The sequence below is a fragment of the Myripristis murdjan genome, chromosome 1 (genome assembly GCF_902150065.1).
Source record: "Myripristis murdjan chromosome 1, fMyrMur1.1, whole genome shotgun sequence".
Lineage (NCBI taxonomy): Eukaryota > Metazoa > Chordata > Actinopteri > Holocentriformes > Holocentridae > Myripristis > Myripristis murdjan.
Window position 1 is genome coordinate 21,182,764 of NC_043980.1, and position 26,990 is coordinate 21,209,753.

General features: G+C 42.0%; 1 protein-coding gene across 12 annotated transcripts in view; it reads right to left on the minus strand.

Annotated features, from left to right (window-relative positions):
- Positions 1-576: 576 nt before the first annotated feature.
- The window catches only part of rbm47 (RNA binding motif protein 47), a 38,443-nt gene continuing 12,029 nt past the window's right edge, over positions 577-26,990 (minus strand). For 6 of the 12 annotated variants that reach the window (XM_030052530.1, XM_030052519.1, XM_030052509.1 and 3 more), the window contains exons 3-8: positions 8,379-9,243; positions 7,906-8,242; positions 7,374-7,397; positions 6,600-6,809; positions 4,571-4,761; positions 577-4,306 (exon numbers count right to left, since the gene is read on the minus strand). In XM_030052530.1, the coding sequence (XP_029908390.1) occupies positions 4,055-4,306; positions 4,571-4,761; positions 6,600-6,809; positions 7,374-7,397; positions 7,906-8,242; positions 8,379-9,212 (1,848 nt within the window). In that variant the 5' untranslated portion in view covers positions 9,213-9,243 and the 3' untranslated portion in view covers positions 577-4,054. Of the gene's footprint in view, positions 4,307-4,570; positions 4,762-6,599; positions 6,810-7,373; positions 7,398-7,905; positions 8,243-8,378; positions 9,244-10,604; positions 10,660-26,990 lie in introns of all 12 variants that reach the window. The other 6 variants (XM_030052492.1, XM_030052547.1, XM_030052563.1 and 3 more) reach the window with 6 other exon arrangements.

The window sequence follows — 26,990 nt, forward strand, 5'->3', positions numbered from 1 at the left end:
AGTAGGCTGTCAGTGTCAGTGTAGGCTAAACCTCTTATTAACCATGCATAGATAATAGAAGCACTGCTCTGTGGAGACACATGATACAACACTATGCAGGGCTGGAGAGATTGTCATCTTTCACCATGACATTGCAGGTAATAGGTGACCAATTAGCTGATATGTGATTACAGGAAAAACTTAATGTGTACAGTTTTGACCACACTCGTATGTTTTTATAACACTGTGTATCTTCTTTTGTGGGTTTGAACATATTTCCAGAGTAAAGTTGACCTGTCAGAGAGAGGTTTATGAAACATTCACCCAACACTGCGCCCTGTCCCGTTCCCTCAGCGACACATTGCTTAAGAATAGCTGATCTATGAGGTCAGGGATGGGTTTCCATTCACAAAGGTCAGAGTCAAAGTCCTCGCCCTGTGAACACGTGAAGAACCATCTGAACTCCTCGCCTTGTTCACAATTCTTGCAGTTTAATGCGAAACCAAACTTGAACTAACAGGTTTTGACAGTTTTATATTACATAATCAGAGCTTTGATGGAGCATGACACAAACAAAATGAATGACACAGCATCACATCCTTTTCAAAATGCTTTATTTATCTACTTTATCACTATAAATATAACAATGCTTAACAAGCTTCTTTTTTTGTTTTTTAATAAACCCGATAGAAAAAAAAGTCTGCATTGGCCTACAAAGGTATAGCAAAGGGCACATTTTGGTAATAAGGCACACACTAGGAACAGTTTACCAGCTAACTTCAACTAGGCATGTCTACTGTCTACTGCTGGGACTGTGCAGGTGAAATGCAGGCAATAGAAAGTAAAGCAGATGTTTTGAGTGGGAGGCAGGAGGGGACTCAGGAGTGTGTTCTGCCATCTCAGACATGAAAACCTTGAGCTGTTGAGTGCTAGAGCCAAGACCACAGCTCAAATAGCTTCGGCCTAACCAAGCAAACCAAGCCCACTGCTGGAGTGCAGCAAAACACAGGCAGGAACCTTTGCTAATGTGTTGTGACACCTGTATGGGCCAGGTCCAGTCCTGGCTGTTGAAATTGGTACCATTTTGCTGAATAGGTAGGGCACGGGCCATAACACTATCACGCTCCCACTCACAACACCAAATCCAGTTCAAAACAGTTCATACTAAAAGCACAATACACATAACAAGAAACAAAATAACCTTTAATGTTCAAAAACTATTGGACACTTTGGCAAAAAATATTTTTTTTTCTACCTTTTATGGTTACTTTTATCCCTAAATTAGATGCATATAAAGAAAAGAAAAAATGTTTTAGAATATATTATACCTTTTCTTCTCACTTCATACACAACACATGTAATGCATATATTAAATATATCCTGACTTACTGTCATCATACGAGAAAATAATAAACGCATCATGAGCAGTTTATTTTCTGCGTCAAAATCCAGTTTTGAGAGGGGAGAAAAGTAGCCAAGCATACTTTCAGAGAGAGATAGAGATGGGACTTAAAATAATACACATTGTTTTGCTGTGGCAATGATTTAAGGACGCGGTCAGGCTGCTCCCGACTTCATAGCGTCACCGACTATCTCAAATTCAAAATCACCCTCAGCCTTTACAAAATAGTCAGACTCACCGTATGTTTTTAGGTGTAAAAAATAAACTCAAACAAACAAAGGAGACAATTGGACATGAGCAAACAAATTAATCTAAAAAACAAGGAATAAAAAAAGACTGGAATGGAAACTTCCTGTCACCAAACTATTTAGATGGTTTACAAATAGTAGCCAGCATACTAATGATTTTCACTCATATATATATATATATATATATATATAAAAGTCTGCTCTGGAGTGTGACTTCATGATCAGCAGCTGTGTGCACGTTTGTGTGTGCATCTGTGTGTGTGTGTGTGTGTGTGTGTGCGTGTGTGTTTTAGTACATGCATGGCTACCTGTATGTTCTGGTGTGAGGTATTGCTCCAGTTATTCCCAGTCAAACATTACACCTGTTGTCAACACACACAGCAGAGTTTAAAAGTGCCTACTAAAACATTCATGGGGTTATTTAATGTTTTATGCTTTAACCACAAAGAAAAACTCTGTCAGACACACACAGGCATCAAAAAAGAAAAAAAAAAAAACCACCAACCACCCCTTTTCACACATGAAATCATGCTCAGCATTAAATATCTCTTCATGAAAGCGGCAACCTCTTGCCTTTTATAAATATGGTTAAGTGCACCTGGTTCAAGCAGTGTTAGAGACAACGAGAAAGAGAGAGACGGCCGAACGCTATATGGATATGTGTTACTGCAAGAGCACTCAGAGAAGAGTCTACAGGAGAGAGGTAGACATGTCACGTCTGACTGCAGAAAACAAACCCTAGTTTCCTTACGTACAAAATCTCACCTCACTAGGATAATAAAACAAATCCGGTTTATAGCAAATATGGATGGAAAAGACTATAGTGCCAAGTGCAGATTAAAGTCTTCTGCACCAAACGCACACTATCGGCCCAGCTTGGTTATAAAAGGCACACGTGGAAATGGATGTTAGAGTAGTACATGGAAATGTAAGGCACTGTTAGGCCAAGAGGATCTTTATAGTGTAAAGGCGAGCCTTATCTGTTTTAGTTGCTAGGTGAGCATTGGCAAATGCAGGAGTATTTTCAGGAACATTGTGCTCCCGTCCATATCGGAAAATATCTCTCGTTTCTGTCCATATTTGTTCACCTTTCAAGAGTCAAAAAAAAAAAAAAAAAAAAATCCAAAACATAATAATGACATACACAAATGAGAAAAAAGTACAAGTAATATCAGTTCAGTCTTAGTCTCCTGGCAAAGATCAAGTTAGAGTGACTCTCCAAGGATGGGAGATGCATCTATTTAAATGAGCCATCCAGTAGTTCTGGATGATGTTACTGTATCAAAACGATAGACAGGCCACCTTTCACCCATCATTGGCAAAGCTTTCCAGTTTACTTCAGGTTTTTCTCTAGTTTTTGTTCCCCAAGGAATCTGTCACAAAAAATATTTAGTTGCCAAGGTTTCTTCAAACAAACCAAGATACATGTTTGATAAGGTGAAAGAAGAGACATACAAATATGCAAACTAGTCCTAAGCATAAAAATGAAACAACTCATAACCTTCATTTAAGATATCCTAAAACACAAACAACACTAAATAAACCAAAATACCAAACAGGCATCTTTGACATATGCTCTTTCAACCAATATGGACGGAAAGCGTTACCTACAGCATGTAAAATGATCTAGAATACTCTATGTTAATGAAAAATACTAAAACAACTTTTTAGTATATCCGAAAAACAAACATAGGTGTCTTCAGTGGTATCCTCTCTGGTCAGTAGTTCCTGTAGTACTCTTTTTTTTTTTTCTTTCGGTTAATTTTGTATACACCCACCCCACCCACCCCAAAAGTTTTTTCAAAATTATTTTTTTTTTTAGAAAGTTTAAAACATAATCTCTACTTCAGAGTCCAAATATTACCCTAAATGAAATCAGAGCCCTACAGAGAATAAAAGTTTAAATATGTATCTTGTCTTCATAAATACTTAAATGTACCTTCAGAGTTCTTGTTGCCACAGCAACATAGTTAGAGAGAAGGATGGGGGTGAGCTGAGTGGTTGTTACTGTGGGTCTTGCTTATTGTTGGGGGAGGAGTGTTAGCATAAACAAGTAGGTTTCCTCAGTGTATGGACTGTCTTCTACATCTGTTATAATTACTCAGTGGTTTTATTGGGAAATGCTGATGCTATTTAATTAAGCCTGTCTTATGGCAGCCTTGAATCCAGGATATGCTGAGGCCAGTAGATGGGGCAGATGTTGGCCCAAGATGTCAGGACGACATCCTCTCAGCATGTATGCTCTGAGTAGTTAAGTCATGTGAAATTAAAAAAAAAAAAAAATCCTTCACAGAGCTCAGAGGTTTCACAAGTTCAAGGATGTTTAGATGCGTTGGGTCAAATTGTACATTGTTCAGATGTTACGTTGCGGTTGATCAGTCACAACCAAAACAACGTTGCTGTTTATGTGGTCTCAGGTTTAGATTCAGTATGTCTGGTAGACATCGTGGATGGGGACCTGGAAGGCTGTGGCAGGGAAGGCCTGTGGGACGGCGTAGCCTGCGTATCCTCCGTATGCTGCAGCTGCAACTGCCGCGTTCTTCTGCAGAGCAGCCAGAGCTGCCGTGTTAGCAGCGTAATTGGTGATGGGGATGTAGCCACCTCCATACAGGCCACCAGCTGCAGGGATACGCTGTACATTAGGAGCCATGGCATACACTGGAGTGATGGGACGCCCCTGAAAAATGAGTGAAAAAAGGGACATGCAATTAAGAGACAAGAGGAATGTTTTTATGCAAAATTTTGAACTTGATGTGCCATTTGTGTGTTTTTAAACCCAGAAAATGCCTGGCAATTCCAATAAATATGTACAAAAAGAGATCTCATATAAAATGTGACATCATGTAGTTAGTCACTGACAAATATCTGCAGCACAGTTTTGCCACATAAGGCTGAAAATGTCAGTGCACAGCTTTTGATGTGACTGTATGACAGTACACACCTGGAAAGGTGGAGGTGTAGAAACTGCTGGTAGGACAGTAGCAGCAGCAGGGGCAGAGGTGTGCTCAGGGTGCTGCATGGCCAGAGGGTTGATAAGGTGTTCCACCGTGTGCATCTTGCCCTCCTCCATCAGCTTGGCTGCAGGAGCTGCACTGAACACTGGGTACTGACCACCCAGAGTTGGCAAGGCCACTGCGCATAGGAGAACAGAAAGATGAGGGCAGGAAAATGGGCAGGGCCACTGCAGAGACAACAGAATGTAGCCAAAGAGGGGAGACAGAGTTGTACACGCAGCAAAAGAAACAACACATGCATGCACAAATGCTCAAACTGACACAGGCACACTTGAGAGGGAAGAGAGATCTAAAGGCAGTCTATAGTGTGGAAAACAGAACTGATTGAGGAAAGCAACAGAGAGAGGGGTCGGGGAAACAATTATTTAGGCAAGAAGGAAATAATAAGAAGTTACACAAGTTGGCGTTGGGGTGTGATTCGGATTATGATGGTGCTCAACTCTGGATTAACCCCAATGCTCCGGCACATACACACATACATACACATAGACACACACACACACACACACACACACACACACTAATACAACATCACTCATTGTTTCAGATGAACAAAAGTCCTTTCACACTAGTCGTGATCCTGTGATTCAACACAGACTGGGATTAAGGAACGAGGCCCAGATTGGGGTCATTTCATTCCAGAGGGAGCATCAAGAAAATGCACTTTACAAAATAGTCTGTCTGATTGACCAACAAGTGGCATTAATATCAGAGTCACATAGTTCAATACAAATATGATTCTACAAATGTGGTGGCCAATTTGGCAGGTTTGTTTTTTATTAAATGCCTTGAATAATAAAGGATAATACCGGTGCTTTTTGAAAGTTTGTGCAAATCGCCAAAGTTTCCATTATCCTTGTAGTCTTCGTGGTACATACTCAGCATAGTTGGAGCTATTAGGTTTTGTTTTCCTGGCTTTTGTGCAGAATGAACAACAACACCCACAGACTTCAAAATTTCCTGAGCTACATGTTCTGTAACACATAAAAATGAAACGAATGAATGAAACCTTTGTCAAAATTTCTGGTTCATCATGATTTCTTTGTGCTTGAGTTTTTTTCACACCTAGAGTATTTTCATATCAAAGTGTGCTTCATGTTACACCCTGCTTACTGGCAATCACCTGACTCCCACAGGAGGAAATGGAAGTTTCCCAGGAAACAACTCCTCAAAAACATTTATTGTCCAATCCATGCCCTCTTATTTGGGGTGTCAAGCAGGACAGCAGTTCATGATTGGAGGACATGAAAACTAAATGCAGACAGATGTAAATGCTCTATAACTAAATGACACCGGTATTCTCCTTTAAGAAACATTTTAATGATCAGAAGATAATGGACAGAATAGAGAAGGAATTTACAGCCGAAGAGGAAGAGAATCGTTATTTAGAGAGGAAGAGAGGAGGGTATGCATTTCAACTCCAGTCTTGAGCAAAACAGCGGTATAGCCAAGGGGAGTAAAGAGGCTGCTATTGTTAACTCATTTCCTTGTTTACATTTTACATGCAAAAAGGAAATCTGTAGTGAGACGGTTCATTTATCCTATATAGTTTTTTCATACAGTCTTGACTCTAAAAAAGACAAGAAACTGCAAACCATGTTTCGTCCAAAACCTGGAGTTAAGAGCATGTGTTAAACAAGATTGTCTCAAGTACCAGACCCCACATCAGAGGCAAATCTCTTCACATGCTGATGTGGAAGAACGAGGCGAGACTGAGGAACTAAAGTGGCAGTTACTCTCTGGCCATGGAAAGGACACAGATTTGGTGTACTCATCCAAAACTGTAAATCAATTCCTTCAAGTCCTTTTGCCCATGACCATCCAGTGACAACCACTACTCGGATTTTAAAAAGAGCGTTCCTCAAGCAGGACAGGACAGCGAGCAAAATATGGGTTGGAAGGTTTAGTAAAAGCTTTTGAGGTGGGCGAGGATAAGGATTTGTCTATCTCACTGACTTGTGCCAGGTTTGATGCCAACTGGGTTGACGGAGGCAGCCAGCTCCAGACTGGGCATCAGCTCATAGGGCTTTTCGGGCTGCTTGGTCTTGCCCTCATGGTAGCGGCTGTAGATGCCACGGCCAGCAGAGTAACCCCCCAGGTAGGACCCCCGTGGTCCAGGGGTACGGTTACCTGCAGCAGCACGACCACGACCTCGCACAGTACCTGCTTAAAATACAATATATATATATAATATAATTACAGCGGGTGTGGTTTAGGACTTGGGGAGCAGGAGTTTTCTGGGGGCAACTTAATGAAGACTGTGTAGGACAACAAGAAAGGCTAGATTTACCAAGAGGATAAGGGTTTCTCTTAAGTTCCTCTCAAGATATCATGACTAAAGTTTTTATTTTATTTTTTTTTCTTGTACACAAAGGACAGTAAATTAACACTGATTTCCTTACAGTGTCCTGGAAGGTGTCTCTCTCAGCAATATTTTTCGAGTACAATTACTTTATTTGGGTTTCATTTGCTCAAATTTGACTTCTTGTCTTAACACTACTCTGACTTTTAAAATAGTTTTTGAATGCTATTATGGAAACTGAATGTACTGTAAATTGATATTCTTGGATGCGCTTGACTTTGTTGTGATCTTTTCAGTATCCCAGAATAAGATGGGAAGTGACAGCACAGCAGGAGAGGAAGATGTTAGAAACCAAAGAGTTTGTCACATGGCAGGGAAGTTCATTGTTCATTGAAGGAATGAGTAGGAATAAGGATGTGAGAGATTACCATTGTTCTGTATCATTGGGGCTCCTTTGGAGAGAAAACCAAAACACAATGATTGTCGAAAGTTAAATAGATTTTCTTGCTACCACCCAAAGACCATATTTAATCAGTCATCAAAGGTAATAGGATTAGCATTCATTGGTCCAACACCCTAACTCATTTTGTTTTTCTTTTGTGCTTTCTTCTCAAGTAACAAATCTGTGATTTTAAGCCACAAACCCTCATCAAGTTAAAGATTTTAAAAAGCTCTCATCAAACGAAAGTCTTCCCATTATAGACAAAAATCACTATTATTTTAGTCATCATGTCCATTTGAAAATCATGGAGTTGCTTACAGATGGTATATATTCTTCACTGGCCCTAAGATGGCATCTGTTGCATGTCATTATGAGATCTACAACAGCGCAATAGCTCAAAGTGTTTCTTCTGTCATCAATATCTACAATAAATGTCAGCAATGCCTGGCTCTGAGAGAAACACTTTGTCTATGGCGAGTGACCATTACTTATAGAAAAAAAAAAAAAATCATTCTAACCTTTGACGAAGTAGTCTCTGTTTGGTCCAATGAGGGTGTTGTAGGGATAACCATAGTAGGTCAGTGTGTAGGGGTCACACTGGTAAACATAGTTCTGCTGAGTAGCCTCTGGAGTTGCAGCGACTGTGCCCCCCTTAGAGGCCTTCTGGTAGCGTGTGTACTGCTCTTTATCAACTGGCTTGGCAAGAGTCACCTCAATGCAGGACCCCTCCACCTCTGTGCCGTTGAGGTGGTCCATGGCCAAGACAGCGTCCTCCCGGGAGGTGAAGTGGACGAAGGCATAGTCACGGATTTTCTTCACTCGTTCTACACAGCCAGGGTTCCACTGACTAAACACCTGGTTGATAGAGAAATGGTTGATTGTTGGCTACACCTAGTAGATTATCTCTTCATGGAGTTGCAGTTTTCTACCAAGTAACAGCACACATACTATAATATCAATCAATCAATTCATACCAGTCAACCAGTCCCACCTGTCTAAGTGTCTCCTCGCTGGTCTCCATCATGAGGTTCCTGACGTAGAGGATCTTCACCGTCTCCATCACATCCTCATCCACATCGATTTCTGGCTCGGCCCAGTCCACTGCAATCTGATGGCCCCAAAGCTGGATACGCCCCGGCATCAACTTCCTGCGGGCCATGGCAGCCGCACGGTGGGACTCATACTCCACAAAGGCGAAGCCACGGTTCTTCATCTTGTCTGCAGCGCTGGCATAAACAATCACGTCTAGTACACCCTCTGTCACCTTAGAGACTTCCTCAAGGATCTCCTCACGCTTTTTGGTCTTTGGGATACCACCAATGAAAAGACGGCAGTTGTCTACGGAGCAGCAGACCCCAAGCAGCCGTCCGGGCCGAACCTCATAGTTGTTGAGCTCCCGCACAGCCCGCTTGGCCTCATGTTTCTGTGTGTACATAACAAATGCATAGCCACGGTTCTTCCCGTCAAAGTCCATCATAAGGCGCATCTCATAGATGCGTCCTACGGACTCAAACACCGGGACCAGCTCATCCTCATAAACGTCCCGAGGGATCTTGCCCACAAAGATCTCACATCCGCGTGGTGGAGATGGGCCATCCCAGCCAGGTGGGGGGCCATATTTCCGTTGACCATTCTCCTGGACCATACTGTAACCAGTACGCTCCATCAGGGCCACCAGGGCGGCCTCATTGGGAGCACCTGCCACACCTTCAGGGATGGTGATTTGTCCATGGAGAGAATGGTGAGAGGGGCCAGAGGGTTTGGAGCTGGAGGGGGCGGCGTTATTGCTCATGCTTGAGGAGGAAGTGGGATCTTCGGCTGTCATTATGATAAAACCATCCAATCAGATCTGGGGCCTGGAGAGGAGAGAGGGATTGAGAGGGAGATTTTTAAATTCTCGTTTTCTTGGCAACATCAGATACATGCACTATACAAGAAAAGAGAAAAGAATAAGCCTGCAAACAGGGAAATGCAACAAGTAGAGTGAAAGTACACTCAATAAGTAGGGTCAGTTTGAGTAGTGATAGTATACCATCATATGGCTGCAATATGAGTTACAGCAAAAATAATTACAATAAAAAATCTACGTGATAACTAAGATACGGCCATTTGTTTCATTGCAGCACTGCACACATTGTCGTTCACAATTTAAAACAGTCAATATATGTTACCTGGACACACCAAATGAGAATACAACATCTATAAATTCCCAGAGCTCCAGCGCTATTGCTGGTTTTACAGCTTTGTTTTGTTGAGCTCCTCAGATCCCTTGCTGACCTCTGACCCCTATCAGAGAGAGTGAACGGCTGTAAACCCTGAAACCCCAGCTCAAGGTTCACTGAGTGTGACTAGGTCACATGCTCATGACACATGCATGTGTGTGTGTGTGTGTGTGTGAGTGTAAGAGTGTGAAAGAGTAACAGAGGTAGGTTAGATGTGTTATAGTTAAGGTATTCTCCAAAAGGAACTTTGTGTAAAATAAGACTACGTTCTGTGACAAAGCAGCAGCGATGCACAATTATTTATTGTTAATCTCACACAAATATCTGTCACATACACAGCTGCCACGAGGGGGGGTTGTACTTTATCCTACTTATCGATATGAATGGGTATACACTGTGCGGGTGTATTTTGTGTGCCTGTGTATGTGTGTGTGTGTGTGTGTTTGTGTGTGTGTGTGTGTGTGTGTGTGTGTGTGTATGTGTGCAGCACTTCATTAAAAAACACAGCCTATAAGAGGAACTAGAGAACAATCAGAAATCGGCTTCCCGAGCGTAAACCTCTTACTCTCTAACCCGTTTTCCAACACCACCAGCATTCAGAACGGAAAAATCCCCAGCAATTTAAATCCCCAGATCACCATGCTTTATACAACACTGAGGCAATCAATCAAAGACAGACTACAAAGCAAACTATTTTTTCGTCAGATGAAACCTGGTCACGTAAGCAAATAGGCCAAATAAACAGCAACCCCTCCCAAGGAAGGCAGGCAGTGTGTGTGCATGTGTGTGTGTGTGTGTGTGTGTATGAGATTGCCTGGACTTTGACAGAGATAGGTGAGGCAGTCAACAAAGGTAAAACACTACAAAGCCGAGCAACCATGGCAACGCACACACTCATTTGACCTGACCCAATATCCCACCCTCCCACACACACGTGCACATACACACACCTGCCCACTTGCTGGTTCACCCAAGGCTAAAGGGCTTATAATTACCTGCAAACTGGCCCACACCTCAGCCTCAGCGGAGGAAGAATGATGTAAATGGGAGCTTGATAGAAAGAAAAGAGAGATGCTCTGAATACCAGAGAAAATGGTTTAAGAAAGTACAATACAGATCTAAATTTCATGTCTTTGGCAGACTGAAACTGGAGCACTCATGATGCTCACACACACACACACACACACACACACACAAAAAAAAACCTTTCATTCATTCATTGATTCTGGCAGAAAAAAGATGAGGTCAGACCGAAGAGGACAAGAAGATAACAAAACGAAGAGTGAGGAAAGACAGGATTTTATTTTCTCCCACTTTAGCCGCTGGTTGCTTGCTGCATTTTGACATCAGCTAAGATGACATTTGATTGTACAGACATAGCGAACTCAACACAGTTATAAGGACATCTATTCAGGAAGACAGATACATGCTCTGCTTTTTGTCAGTAATAGTGCCATTTCACTCCCAGTGAACACAAACACATCACTCAAGTTTTCCCCTCACAGTTACTGTAACCTGCGAAGTTAACACGCCTGTTTTATCTGTGTTTTTATCCCTCTCTGCTTCCAGAGCTCAGCATACCCTCCCTCCTTCTCTCCTTCTGTGTGAAGTGCTAACATGACTCCATCTCTTATCAGCCTTATCTTGCCAGACTGATGACAAAGGAAGGACAATATCCATTGTGGGAGTTGTGCTCCCTCACAAAAAGGAGCTATGTGACACTGTGAGGTTGGCACACTGTATCACAGGCTTTCACAAGGCTTCCTTTTCTGGAAATGTTTCTGTGTCAAAAACATGATATATTCATTATTCATGCTTACAGTGGGGCAATCTACTTCCTGATTTTGGCCAATCAGGGAGATTTTAACTTCCTCAATTCCGACTACTGTTGTGCTGAGGTTTTCCTTTCTTAGGACAGACTCAGGAAATCATAGTGCCTCTTTGAGAGAGCCGAAATGAAGTGAAACAGACAGTGTTTCTGTGTGTGAGAGCAAGAGAATAGGTCAATTCTAAATCTCTCAACAGCCAAATTTGACTCAAGAAAGTCTGCCCTACCAAAATAATATGAAAAGAAAAACAAGACAGACAGAAAGAGGCAGGGAAGCAGCACTGCAGAGGAAATGAGGAAAATGACACAAGAGAAAGCAATGATTATTCATTCACAAGCCTGCAATCTCCCCATAGCACCTTCTTAGCGAATGCTGACCTTTTTGTGTGTGTGCAAGAGAAAGAGAGAGTGTGTGAGTGTGTGTTTGTGTGTGCAAGAAACCTGAGGCAGCAACAGGTAGATGATTAACCATGGCCAACACAAATCACAGCCTTTACTCACATGGAGAGAGAGACAGAGTGACAGAGTGAGGAAAGAGTGAGCATTTACAGATGATGCTTCACATAAGCAACCAGAGCTTTAGAAACCCTAACAAAGGTTAACAAACAAAACAACTTTCATGTTGTTGTTGTTTTCTTGGACCCTAACTTTACCCCACTGATAGCACAACAGCAGCAGCTTACTGTTCAAAGCCACCATGCAAGGACAATCTCCCCCTTCAAATGTCCAGACACAGGCTTCACCTGGTCAAAGGTCATGAACTGAGAGTATCACAGGAAGGAAGGGTCACTGGAGACGGGACGCAGGCCGCTCATCCCATTCGCTGGCACACAACAAGGAAGTTAAAGAGCAAGGATTTGATTGGGTAACAGGGTCTGCCAGTTGGTTAAAGTGTTCTAAAAGATAACCTGTTGCAGGTTTATTGGGGTTATAGTTAAAGCTGTGGAGATTGTCCATTATATTGTGGTTATGATTGACAGAGGCACCTGATTGTCTACATATTAACAGCTTGTTACTGAGGACTGAATTGCTTTATGAGCATAAGAACACATTTTACAGCTTTACAGCGGTATCTCTACAAACAATTCTACACAACAATTTTTGTCGATTTGCCATCTAATTTGAAGCTTTCTCAATAGGAACGAAGAGTATTTTGTTCCTATTGAGAAAGAAGAAAGACTTTCTCTTTTATTGATATAATTCAAGGTAGGCAAGTTTTGCAGATTCTTGTAAGAATCAAATTTTTTAACCTTTTGGCATCTCTTTGGCGCCTGACTTGTTGCAGATTACAGAGCAAAGAAAGTGTGTGTGTGTGTGTGTGGGTGTGTGCGCGTGCGTGCGTGTGTGTTTAACAGTAAGGAACAATGCCTCTCTCAGTTGGCAGTTCTATCCTGAGTGACATTGAGCCAGTGTACTGAAGAAAACAGGCCTAAGAAAGCCGCCATCTTAGCTGTATGCACACACCGACACGTGGAGGTGATTGGCTCACAGCGTTCCCCCAGCAGCCCCAAACAACGGGGTCACAAGACAGCAGAACAGGAGCTGGACCAATGAGACACCAGTGATTGCAAAACAGTCCAAAGCTGCTATTTTAAAATGCCCACCCCAGTAGATAACATCACTGCAGCTACTGAGAACACAACTGGATCCAAGTGAGTCATGCAACTACTATTGCAGGCTGGCTTCAAATCTGTGTCTTATCTGAATTAAGAGGAACAACCACTGAGCAAGAAGTAATAGACTTACATTCTAATGTATAAAAACTCCTCTATAGGAATCTCACACAGATTCAAACACAGTGTCAGCTTGGGGAAAAAAAGCAAATCCAAAAAGTTGTGGAGCTTTTTCTGTAAAAACAAAGAAAATGACCAAATATTCATCTCATCCCGTCAAGAGTTAAGAATCCCTTGTAAAAGCAAGAAGTCAAGAGGGAAGTGAGAGAGATTGAACAGAAATGCTGAGAAAGATATCACAGCAGAGAGATAGCTGGAGAGAAGGAAAGAGGAAGGAAAAGCAGAGAGCGGTCAGATGGGAGGATAGCTACCCCTGTTGCTTCACAGCGCTCCACCGCCTGGCTGCCTGCTCTGGGAGTGTGAGTCCACCTCCATGAGAGACAGGTACAGCAGGGCACTGATCAGAGAGGCCAGCCTCCCTCACACACACACACACACACACACACACACACACACACACACACTGGACCAGAGCTGCAACTAGAGCATGAGACCCGGTAGAGGCGGAGCTAAAACAGGTGCTTGTGTGTGTGTGAAGGTGTATGTGTGGAAATGGGTGGAACCAAAGCTGTAAGTTTGCAGACATTAAGTAAGGAGAGAGTGTGAGTGTGTGTGTACCTGTTTAAAAACCTGCAAATCTTTGCCTTTGTTTGAGTATTGTGCTGTGTCAAGAAGGAGCAATGGTTTGTGGAGAGTAGCAGGGCTGATGGGAAATGTAGTTTTGTGAATCTGACAAGCCACCAGAAAGCTGCAGATATTCAGAAAAGACAGTAGAGAGATTTTATGTCTTACTACCTGACTCCAAGCAGACTTTTAAAATCTCTCCGACAGACAACCAGATTGACAATCATGTCCACACAAGACTGAGTCGAGTGTGTGTGCATGTCAGCGTAGGGGTATATATGTGTGTTTTTGTACATAACAACGGCGAACGTGTTCCTAGGACAGCTTAACTTAAGCAAACAATGCACACCTTCCTGAGCAGTCAAGACAGCAGATAGAGGGAAAGCGGAGAGAAAAACAGACATGGAGCCAGAGAGGAGAGAGAAAAAAAAGGCAGTAGTTTCAGTTTTGGGCAAACAGTTTCTACTCTAACCAACCTCAGTGCATTTAAAAGGAGAAGGAGAGAAGGCATAAGAGCTAGAGTGGGCAGATAGGGACAGAGAGGGATGAAAGTCACAGTTTGTGGTCAACAGGGTGGTGAGTTTCAGCTGCGATTGCCAAAACCAGAGTCCTTAATGACTGAGTAAACAGGCGGGGGGAGAGTGCTCTTAGCTTAAACATGAGAATCGCAGAGGCAGAAAAAATGAGGAAGAGATTAAAGTGAAAATGGAACACAGAGAGGTTTGGGTGTTTTGTGTTTGCCTAACCAATTACCAGGTAACAAATGTATGACATTATCAACCATTAAGCGCACATTGTTTTCTTTGAACGAGCAAAATGCATACAAGAAGTGAGTGTGAGAGAGATGAGTGTGTGAGGGTGTGAATGGGTGTGAATGGGTGGGGTAGGGTTGAGGGGCGGTTGAGCAACTGTGCAAAAGTGAGAAAAGTGGGGAGGGGACGGGCTGGGATAACCAGGCTTATGCCCCTTTTCCACTAGTACCTACTCAGCTCGACTCGGCTCGACTCTACTCGGCTTAAGAGCTTTTCCATTAGGTCGTAGTACCTGCTAGCAGGTCCCATTTAGCACCTACTCAGCCGGGGTTCCAAGCGAGCTGAGTCGAGCTGAGTCGAGCTGAAAATGTGACGTAAACGCCGTGCAGGCAACTGATTGGACAGGGAGTGACGAGAGCGACTCCCGCACGAAAACAAAACCCGACATTAAAAAAAAAAAAAAAAAAAAACGGCAACAGCGGCCGTGCGCATTGATCGTCAGTGAAGTTGTCAAAGTCGGAAAATGGCAAGCAAACCGCGACCGCGGTCAAATAAAGACGTGGAGACTTTTCTGAGCTTTGTGGTGGCCCAAAGAATCCAGAGGGAGCTGGACGGTGCGCCGGCGACTCCACCCACGGCGAGGTGCTACTCAACTGTAATGGAAAACCACCTAAACCGTGTCGAGGCGAGTAGAGTCGAGCCGAGTCGAGCCGAGTAGATACTAATGGAAAAGGGCCATTACAGGTCGGCAAATTCACCCATCCCTCTGCCAAAGTTCAATTCAAATCAAAGATTAACTGTCAATCACGAGTGAGAGCCAATCACAAGGCAGACACGGCTCAGAGGGCTCAGGTGTGCTGGTGCCTGTGCAGCAGGACCGTCGGCCCATCAGGTCAGCAGTTAAAACGCCAGTAACCACCTTCCTTCAATCATTGGACATGTTCACTAACTGGGTGCTCGGGCACACATACACACACACTCAGACGTGTAAACACAAACACACACACACACACACATTCACACAGAGGTCAGTGAACCAGCACAAGTACGGTTTTAATAGTAAAACAGCCAAATCTGTTTAAAACTTACTTTCATAGCCTTGTTTTTTTTTTTATGATTATTTTTTTTTATAGTTTAATTTGGCTTATTTTTTTTTTTTAATTTTATTTTCCATTATAGTTTATATGTTATAATTTTGCTGTGTCTATTTAAATCTAGGATTTGAGTGCATACTGGCTGATGATATGCTCTAATTTTTTTTTTTTTTTGTAGATAGGATTTGTTTTTATTTTACGTTGTGTTTTGTTGCTATACAAATAAATTAATATGTTTAGTTTTATCAGTAAGTTATACATAGACTGTGTACAAGGGACCTGCCTAAAAACCAAACTGATCTCTGTTTGTAATAGTAGAAGTGGTTTGCCTTATAATGACACCAACTGGAAGTCATAACTTACCCTCCTTTATATTTAACACTGCAAGACTGTTGAGAAACACCTGCAAAAGCACTAAATCCTTTTTTAAGAGGGTAATAAACATAGGAGAAAGAGGATTTTAAACCTTTTTGATTACTTTGTGACAGGATATTTCACAGTTCAGGACACACGTGCACACTATGAAGTCTGCCACATAGACAAAATCCATTAATAAGCAGGAACCAAGCCAGCAGTAAAGCAGCGGCTGTAACTTGTATCTTGGGTGTGACTGTCATCTATTGTAACAGATCATCCATATAGGTAAATGAGTAGCATGTCACAAGACCAGAGGCCTGCTGTTTATCTCTGCAGAGCGATACGACCTGTAGGAGTTTACCGTGGTGTGTAGACCCACGCTATGCTTTCCTGGAAGCAGTCCCTCTCAGTCATGTGCAGTAAGTGATAAGCTGCTTTAGGGAAGAAAAAAAAAAAAAGCTTCCTGCTGTGATTTTTGCAAACCCCTGTCGCATTATTACTCTGGGGAGATTTCACAACATTGTAGTGTCAAAAAATAAAATTAAGAGTTGCTGACATAATTATTTGCAGAGAGAAGAGGACAAGGTAAGCAGGGAAGATTGGGGAAAAGCAAAAGAGTCTGTGAATATAACTCCTCCAAATATAAAGCTCAACAGGGGAGAAATTCAATCTCAAACTCTCATGTACTTTCTGTATCAAAATTCATTTTTGGCCAGGAGCCAGATGACCACAACCCAGTGAAACAGTGAACTTGACTAAGATGAAAGAGAAGTGAGAACTGTGGCTGGTGGTTAAGGACACATGATGTCCTCACGTAGCGGTTCACCCGGCTCAACTGTCAGCCTGCTGACTGATGAGAATTAAGTCACACTATTGTCTTATTAAAGTAAAAGTACCAATACCATGATGGAAAAAATATTCCTATAAAAGTTCTGCATTCAAGATTGTAAGTAAAAGTATTAGCAGTAAAATCTACTCAAGTGTGAAAAGTAATTATTGTGGAAAATGGTTCCTTTCATAGATTAAATCATCACTGCATCAACCTGTAAGAAATATTTCATTGTTAGAGCTCTAAATGCTCCATATACTTTTTGGCTTGTTTCAATGCACCGTATCTTATCATGTGCATTTAAAAGTTTACCATGCAAAATGACAAGTAATTACAGACACAGATAAATGTCGTGCAGTACCATATTTCATTATGAAATGTAGTGTTAAAAAGTAAAAGGGTAAAGTCTTAAAAAATGGAAAAAACTAAAGTGTCAGTGCCTCAGAACTGTACTTAAGCATACTGAGCCTACAGTAATTGAGTAAATGAAATTGTAACGAAAATGAAATGAAATTTGAAATGTGTCAGGGGTAAGGAATAGAAACTGAATGGGAATGAACTGAATCCCATTCAGTTTCTATGGAGTAAGGCGTTTTTAATCACTATCAGAACCTGATGGGGTCTGACGGGTCTGTGTGAGCTTGAGCTTGAATCCCAACATTTTCCATCTTCATATTAAAATGTCAATTAAAAATCCTAGCCACACATTTATAGTAGCAATATTCTCAAAAAAATGCCAAAAATGCATTTTCCTGCAGATTAAAAAAAACAAAAAAACAAACAAACATTTGATTTATTTATTAGTTGTGCTGAAGATTTTGGCAATTTATACTACAAATAAGAAAATAAGTTCATTGATTTAAAACAACAAGAAAAACAACATAGGCATGAGTGATTTTTATTTGGAGATTGTTTGAAAAATATCAGGTTCTTGCCACATTTATAGTTGGTGATTGGCCAATCAAATGCATCTCTGTGAGGATTCAGGTTTTATCAGATTCGGGCTCAAAAAATGCACACGCTGGTAGAAAGTCACAATCAAAGTCAAATTCTCTCCCTGCGTGATTAGGAATTAATCTACAAAACATTATTTGAAGAAAGCCCCCCTCACTCTCTTCCTACTCTTTTGCTGCCCTCTCCACTATTTTCTCATCTTTTTTTCCTTCCCCCCATCGATGTACCTGTCACCCTCATTCCTCTCGTTCACTCAAGCTCAAAGCAGAGCAGCAGGGGAGGGGGGAGGAAGGAGAAGTGAGGAAGGTGTGGTGAGGAGGAGGAGGAGGAGGAGGAGGAGGAGGAGGAGGAGGAGGAGGAGAGCAGAGGGGGTCCAGGAGGGTAAGAAATGAAAGCGGAGGAACACACACAGCAACGGGGAGGCAAGACAACAGGGTGAAGAGGAGAAGAGCAGATGCAGAGAGGAGTGAGAAAGAGGCTAACGAACGAGGGAGGAGGGGATGGCGAGTACCAAATGTTCCCTCCGATCTCCTCAGGCCTCCCTCAGCGCTAGAAAGCCCTTCAAAGTGAAACTGGCCTGAAGAATTTCAGGTCAGACAGAGTGCTTAAGTGACCGCCTCCGGCCCACCCCACCTCCTCAGTTGAGGGGTTGATTCCAGTTCATTTACTCAGAGAGCCCCCCCCTCACCCCCACCCCACTCCCCACCCCCCTCTGGACCTTCACATTACTATGCCCTTGCTCTTTAATAAATGGAGTTCACTTTTTTGTCTTTACTCAGACACTATGATTTTCAGCAATACAACACAGAGTCTGCATCTTAACACACACTTTTTTTTAAACTTGTGACATCAGCTGAAACTGAAAATTATTGTTTGTGAGCAGAAAAGATGACTAGAGAGCTATTATTCATGTGGCAACCCGTACTGCAGTATCTGGAAGACAAGACCTGACTTTGGCTGTATCAAACCGTATTTTCAATGTTAATCACACGCTCATGGAAAGACAAATCCTGAATACAAAGGGGAGAAGGTATGCATTGTCGAGTCGGACCGAACCTGGCCACAAAGTCCACAAATACGACTATATGTTGTCATTAGTTAACATAGGAGCTAGTTTAGCTTTGCACTAGCTGAAAGGCTTTGCTTCCTTAGGCAAACACATTCCTCAGGCTAATCAGCTAGCCTGGAGAAGGCCATAGCAGACATTGTTTCAGACAATCACCACTGACACTGTCACACACTCGTGATAAAGGCTTTAGTGACCCTCTGTGTGTGTGTGTGTGTGTGTGTGTGTGTGTGTGTGTGAGAGAGAGAGAGAGAGAGAGAGAGAGAGAGAGAGAGAGAGAGAGAGAGAGTGAGAGAGCAGGACTAAGAATTGGAGAGATCTTGTTTGTCTGAGTGTAATTTAAGAAATACATAACACAGAAATCTATGAATATTTTGTAGCCTCCAATTTTTCTCTATGTTGGTTAGACTCATACTTGCACGCACTATCTAACACACACTAACAAAAGTGTGAGCCAAACCTGACACACATTTACACTCAAACAAGGGCCCACCCTGTCAACAAATACAGTTAACAAAGTGTGTGTGGTCACACTTGTATGTTGGCACAGTTAGACAGAACTATGTGTCTCTTTCATTTCAGTAGAAGTGAAATATTTCTGTCAGAGAAAGTTATTACAATACTTTTGTACCTAAAAAAAAAAACTGTTGCAACAAAAACTAAAAGAATTAGATTATAAAGAAGAGACAATAATTATATATATAACGATGTCCAGTCATTGTGTCAATCCATGTTCACCACTGAATGTATTTTTTGTCATGGCTGAATGTAATTTACCACTGGATCACCGATTTCTCTCCCTCCCTCCCTCTCTCTCTCTCCCTACCTTTCTCCCTTCCCCTCTCTCTCCCCCCTCTCTCTTTCTCTCTAACACACACCAAACAGCTCCTTTTACAGGGGTAAAAGTCCATTCATCATATCATAAAGAACCAGGAAGTGTATGGGTAATAATACCAACTTAACCATGTAGTCAGTGAAGCACTTTTTATCCCCCATCCTGGACACACACACACACACACACACACACACACACACACACACACACACACACACACACAGACTTATGCCACTCCGCCGGTTCCACTGGTTTCAATGCAAAGACATTAGGAACCCCGATTCAAATCACTCTGATTGGCTTAAGTGCCTTTGTTGTCTGTTTCCAATAATCTTGGCTCTGACAAAGAAGTAAAACAGGGAGGCCTGGTACACTGTAGGTTTCTGTGTACAAAGACAAAGGCCAAAAAAAAAAAACCCTCCCAGCAGTAACTAGCTGAGGACATCAAGGTCAAAGCAGTTCTACTAAAAAGGTTACATCCAGACTTTTTCACATGGCGGAGAGAAAGCCTGAATACAAACACTCCTAAATGTTATAAGCTATAGATTACTTGTGATAAAGGTTGCTAAGGCATGGAAGACAGTCTACATGCATGGTAATAGGCATATGTTACAGTTAGGCCTCAGATGTGACAAAACTCTGCCAACCAAGTAGAACAATATTAGGAGAGAAGGCAGATTGAGATATTTTGGTTTTTGGCCAAAAAAAAGGCGAAGAGAAATCTGCTCAAATTTGGCTGGCCACACTCTGTGTCACAGTCAGCTATTCTCTTTAAAAAAAAATAACAGTAAAGTGACATTAAAACACGCAATGAGCAGTTGCAATACCACACTATTAAAGAACCTAAAGCAGCAAAGAAAATAACTTAAGGGTCGACATCAGTACCGTACCTGTATCCAACCCTGAGGAGATCTGAAATCGGCGAGGTTAGGCAAGGCCGAGGAGATTCAGCAGGTGTGTGGTGGTTTTGGAAGTCACCTTGCACATCAACACACACCGACGCACACACACACACACACACACACACACAGGCATGCAATGTCTAACCTTCAAAACACACTGTCTCTGTCCATTCACGCTCCTTGTTTCTTGACAGACTGTGGCAGAAAGACAGTCTCCTTGCCTGCCTGTGTCTGCTTGTATGAGAGTGGAGGCAAAGGTGGTTTAGTGTTTACTCACTGAGTGGCCAGAAGAGGGAGGTGGGGCCACTCAGTACAGGTAACCCCCCCACCTTTCTTCCTCAGCCCATTCTCTAAGCCTCAGCTGATAAGAAGCAAGAGTAAGGATAAAAGGATAGAGGGTGTGACCAAAGACACTGATTGACAAAAGCCGTGTGTGTTTGAGCGAGTGGGTGTGTGCATATATATACATATATATGTGTGTATATATCTGCATATTGGCTACGAGGACACATCAGAGCAAAATCCAATCCTACAAACCTGCACGGCAGTCTCTTGTAGAGTATTACTGGAGAAACGTGTTGGCATACATTGTTTTCTTATCAATGACAACCTCTCCAAATTCCACATCAACCCAGCCTTTCTGTCTCAGAGGATGACGTCAGCAAAAACTATCCATCGTCATCATCTCACAAAAGTCCACCGAGACGAGTCCTTTCGAGTGGAGCTTCCCTTTGAGTGCGCATGCAGCAGGTGGCAACATGTCACTCTGAAACACAGACCATGTTTTATATAAAACTCAAGAGTTGATCAGAGATTTGCAGACATGCGTCATCTATCGCTCCACGGTTGTCAGTGAAAACATCACAATACTGTTTCACAGAGCCCAATATTGACCCTCAGAGTCTATTCAGTTACATTAGGAAACAAAGCTGCCGTGGCCTCGGTAAAGCTCTGGTCAGCCTGTTGGTCAATGTGGATCTAAAGTAACTCACACAGCCCCTAGAAATACTCTCCAAATCAGGTCATGCTCTGATTATGAAGTGCAGTAACAGTTTGCTTTGTCGGTTTTGCCTAAATCTCTTATTGCTCCCAGGATCCTTCCTCAAAAGGCTGCCGCATTTTTGGATAAATATGTTAAAGATTGAATTTAGCTGGTTTCTCCGGGGTGACATCTGATTCCTCAGCTAGAGTTGGTGAAAGGTAAAGAACAGGCTGGTTGCAATAAATGTAGATTAAAAGTCAGTTTGCTGAATATACTTTGTTAGTAAGTTCACCTTCATTTATCCAGGGAAATCCAACTGAGAACAAACAGACAGACACAAAGTTTTAAAACATCAAAATTCAGACATCAAAACTTAAAAAAAAAAAAAAAAAAAAAAAAACTGCCACAAACGGTTACATCAACCTGAATCAAATAATTTAGTGTCAGTTTAATCTGTAACACTGATACAAGTCCCTCTAATCTGAGTGACCTTGTGGCTCATTCCATTTATTGGAAACATAAAAGCAAACAGCAGATTTCCCCAGTTCTGTGTTAACACAATATTCAGTACCAAAAAGTAATTGAAAATAATTATTTGCTTTAACTTTTAAAGGAGAGATCCTATTGTCTCCTACTGGACCAACACTGCCCATTGTTTGACGAGACCAATGTTGGTCCCGTTGCAGCAACAGTGATGGCCATCCAACCTTCTAATAGTCACCGTGGAAATGATATGAATCACCAGTGATAAATCAAAATGCACTTTGGTGGAGCAGAGGCAGTGGCATGCATGTAAATAACATCTCCATGCTCCATAAAACAGTAAAGAAAGTTGCCTGCACAGTTTTCTTCCTGCGACATACTGTAAGACAGGCTTTATTTCTATAGATGAACCAAGTCAGTTTTTTTTTTTTTTTTCTTGACCAACTTGCCAGCACGGCTCCTGAAAGAGAGCTTATCATCCAATAATACCAGTATTTGTACAATGAGACTGGATTGGAACCATATCAGCAGTCTGAGGGGTCAAATCAGGGAGGTTATTATTAATTTTATCTTAGGACCTTGAAAACAGACATTATACATTTAGTCTTAACAGCATTTACCATAAATTTACTTAGGGAAACACACAATGAACATGGCCGAAGAGCACACACTTTTTTTTTTTTTTTTTTTCAAAGTTTTTTTCAAGTCTCTAAAGCAAACCTATGACATTCCTTTCATATTTGACAGCAACCCAGAGTGGAAGGTCAGGAGATCACGTCGACAATATGTGGAAGTGTATATAACCTCAAACAGCCCTAAAGAATGACAGAGCACAGTGCTCTTATCAGATGGGGTACCTTTCTGCTCCAGCAGCATTGGTGGATGTGTGTGTTTGTGTGCGTGCAATTGCCTTTGTACAAAGTGACATATTAACCAATGACTCTGTTAATGAAGGACATGCAATCACTGATTCTCTCTCTCTCTCTCTCTCTCACACACACACACACACACACACTCACTCACCCCCCCCCCCCCCCACCCCCACCCCCCACCCCCACCCCACACACACACACACACACACACACACACACACATTATTAGCAGGCAGTTCAAAGTTTGCAGATTGAGATCTCCACTCCTTCCCCAGCAGGGAGCAATGAGGTTGGACTAAAGGCCACACAGCGCCATAAATCCATGCTAAGGGTGGAGGGGAGAGTAATCACAGCACCAAAAGTCTCTTTCACACGTAGGTCCCGGAAAATTACTGGGATAACCTCTCAGGCACCTCTAGTGACTTGCGCTATTCACACATGCAGCTACGGGAACATTTCCGTCTTGCGTGCGCCATGGCGGTGCTGGAATAGATGTGGCGAGGGACTTCAGACTTGGCTCTTATGCCTCATTGTGCCGCGCTCACAGGGAATTCCTGATATTTTCTCATACATGACCACATCTCTAACTGTTCCAGACGGCTGCCTATCAATTCCATTTTCTATGCAGACTGAGAGGAGCTCCATTATGTCTGAATGTGTACATTTTCCAGCCATTCTTTAAAAATCCATCCACGAGGCAATCATAAACAAAGGATTCAAATACATTATCGGCAGAGTCTTGTAACTGGTTCACTCGCTTGATGTGAAAGCGTCTTTCATCAGAAGGACGTAACCTTTATGCACTTTTCCCTGCAGTGTCAGTGCTTTCATCCATAACACAGCCTTACCAGCATTTTCCTTGAAGTGTTACCAGTTCGATTTTTGTGTCCAGACCTCACCCACTTATCTGTATGGGTTGCTGTGGTAACATGTAGTTATTGATGCCTATATTGTGGTTTTCTAATGTGGAAGCATGAGAGATGTAAAGACGCCTCATTGCAAGTGATGCAGAAGACACTCTGAAATCTGATTTGAGCCATCAGAGCATCCAGACTGACACACATCTCTAGAAATGTAATTGGAATCGCATTTAAAACCACATGGAAATGTGTTTTGGATCCATTTTGCAAACATAGTGTAACTTGTGGGTTGATAATGTGGAGGTTGGATCACTCTTAATGAGAAGTAACAGTTGGATGAAGACAGATAACTTTCTTAAGCAATACATTCCCCACACTTCACAACAGCTTCACAACAACAATGTTTCCTTCTTCCTGGCTCGCATGCCACTACACTAACCAATCAGAGGCTAGAAGCACCCACACTGAGGTAAATGTGTATAAAACCACTGAGGTAGATATAGGCGATTACTGTAAACGTTTCAAAGATGCTGATATTACTAGTTAAACATGTAAATACCTAAATAATACATATGTAAATAGTTGACTAAGGAAACATTATAAATATGTATGTATAAGAGGAAGTGTTCCTGCACACTTGAAGAAAATACTGCATGTCTGAAACGGGCTCAAGATGACTTTATGACTGCATACACTGCATCACACACACCATACAGACGCACAGTCATGCGAACACACACACTTCCGCACACACGTACACTTTTGCACCTGATGAATCGAAGTAAGTAGGATACAGGCTGACGTTTACACACACACACACACACACACACACACACACACACACACACACACAGGCCGACAGGTAGACAGAGAGGCAGACAGGCATGTGGGGCCTCAGTGTGACAGGAGAGTGGGGATGATAGCCATCAGCCCAGTGCCAGCAGAGGTGAAACAGATGGGGGAACTGGCCCTACAGGTCTGAGATGAGCCCATACACAACAGTGGGATGCCGTACACAAACAGCTTTGAAACGGTCACTGAGGGAGAAAGTGAGGGTTGGGGTGGGGGGGTGCAGTGCAGGTGCAGTGAATCGTGTGTTAACATAAAGACGGAGTTGAGTGCTTTATTGCTATTTGAGTCTGTGGCGTCCTGATGACCCTGAAATACTTTCAACAGGTATGCTGGTGGCCAGTAATGGATTGACATTTGACTCTAACTATTAAAGGAAAATCCACTCTGAAACACTGCTAAGAAAGAGGAATTGATGACTTCTGGTTCATTTCTGATGCCATTTGGTTGTTTTCGGGTGTAATTCCGTTTCCAGACTAGATACACATCGAAAGCAACTGCAGCTACAGTGCAGATTAACGACGGAAAGAAGTGTGCTCTCTCTCATCAAAGCTAGATTTCCCCCTGCATGTTTGTTGCAAGTTTTTGGTGAGTCAATTAATAAACGCTTGCTATTTTATTTTTGGGGGTTTGACGCTGAAGCCTGACAGCTAATGTTTCTGTTTTAGATTGTTGAATTTTTTTTCCTTTAAATGCCATTGTAGCTGCGCTGAAAATAATGTCCAGGTCAGTAGATTCACTTTGATCTTGTTCGCCTTGGAATATATACAGAAATTCAACATCAAACAACAAAGTGGCGCCAGGAACACACTGTAAATCACTGGTCCAAGGTTGGAACAGTACACACACACACACACACACACACACAAGTACACAGACACAAGCACACAGACACCCTGGACAACTAAATACCACAAATACACCCATAAGCACACACACATACACAAACATTCACACATATTGCGTGTCAGTTTCCATTTGTTATCAGCTGCTTTCCAAGCTGATAATTCTGTCCTGTTGAAATAGATTAAAATCTGGGTCACAGAAAAGTGGCTACAAATCTGTCTCAACAGACAAACAATACTTTGCTTTCCTGCAATACACACGTTTGACAACCATGAAAACCGGATTCTTTTACAAAATGCTATGATAATTTCCTACAAGGCATTTGCCTCTTTTAAAAAATTAGGCCATAGAGATTTTCATAACATAAAATCTGAGCACAGAATGAGGGAAACACAGTAGGCTCTGTGTTACACAACACAATATGCTGTTTTGACTCATTTCACCCCAATTGTTGTCCTAAACACTGCACAGAAAAAAATAATAATAATAATTGGAAGGTAATGTATCATATGTGTGCTGCAATTAATGTACTTATCCACAGGGATGAAATGTTCTTAAGATTTTCCATTAAAAAAGTGTGTGTGAATATGTGTGTGTTGGTGTGAATGTCCTGGGATGTGAGTCCCAGTGGGCCATGTGAGACTGCTGAAGTGCCTCAGCAGAACAAAGTGCTTGTTTGTCAAGAAAATACTTCCAGCAGCTACCGGATTACAGCTTTGACAACGTCAGCAACACTGCAAATGCGAGTGTGTGCTGCATGCATGTGTGTGCGCACATGCACATACGTGTGTGTGTGTGTTTGTGTGTGTGTCTGTGTGTCTGTGTCTGTGTGTCTGGGTGATTGTTGCCTAAAGACTGCAAGTGTCAGAGGTCTTCCTCAGGTGGTTTGCTGTGACCTTGAACTCTCTGTCTCTCTCTCTCTCTCTCTCTCTCTCTCTCTCTCTCACACACACACACACACACACACACACACACTGTTCTTCCCACCCCCTTGAATTTTCCAGTCTTTTTCTCCACCACTCACTCTCATAATTCCTTAAACACTTGTTTGTTTTTTTTGTTTGTTTGTTGTTTGTTTGTTTTACTCATACAAAAGGATTATATCATTATGTTTGATGTCAGCATTACAATGAAGTACAGTAAATGTTGGTCCAGTAATGGCATTCATACAGCACAATATTTGTGTTTTATTGTCTATTTTTTATCTCTCTTTCTTTGTACTTTCTTTAACCCTTTAAATTTCCCCTTAAGTAGCGTTTTGTTTCCATATTGTAGGACAATGTCACATACATATTCTATATCTACTGGTTGCAACACTTGGTGCCACATGATGTTTACATTTTGTGAAATATTCAAACCCAAGATGTCACTGTTTTATGGCTGCACCATTAATGACATCAAATAGAAAATCAAATCATCAAATTCGCATGTGATTGTACAGAGTGGTACGTATGAAAAGTTTGATTTATCAAGAAGTGTTTAGAAGAGTTTTTTACAGTATTTTTTTTTTGCCTC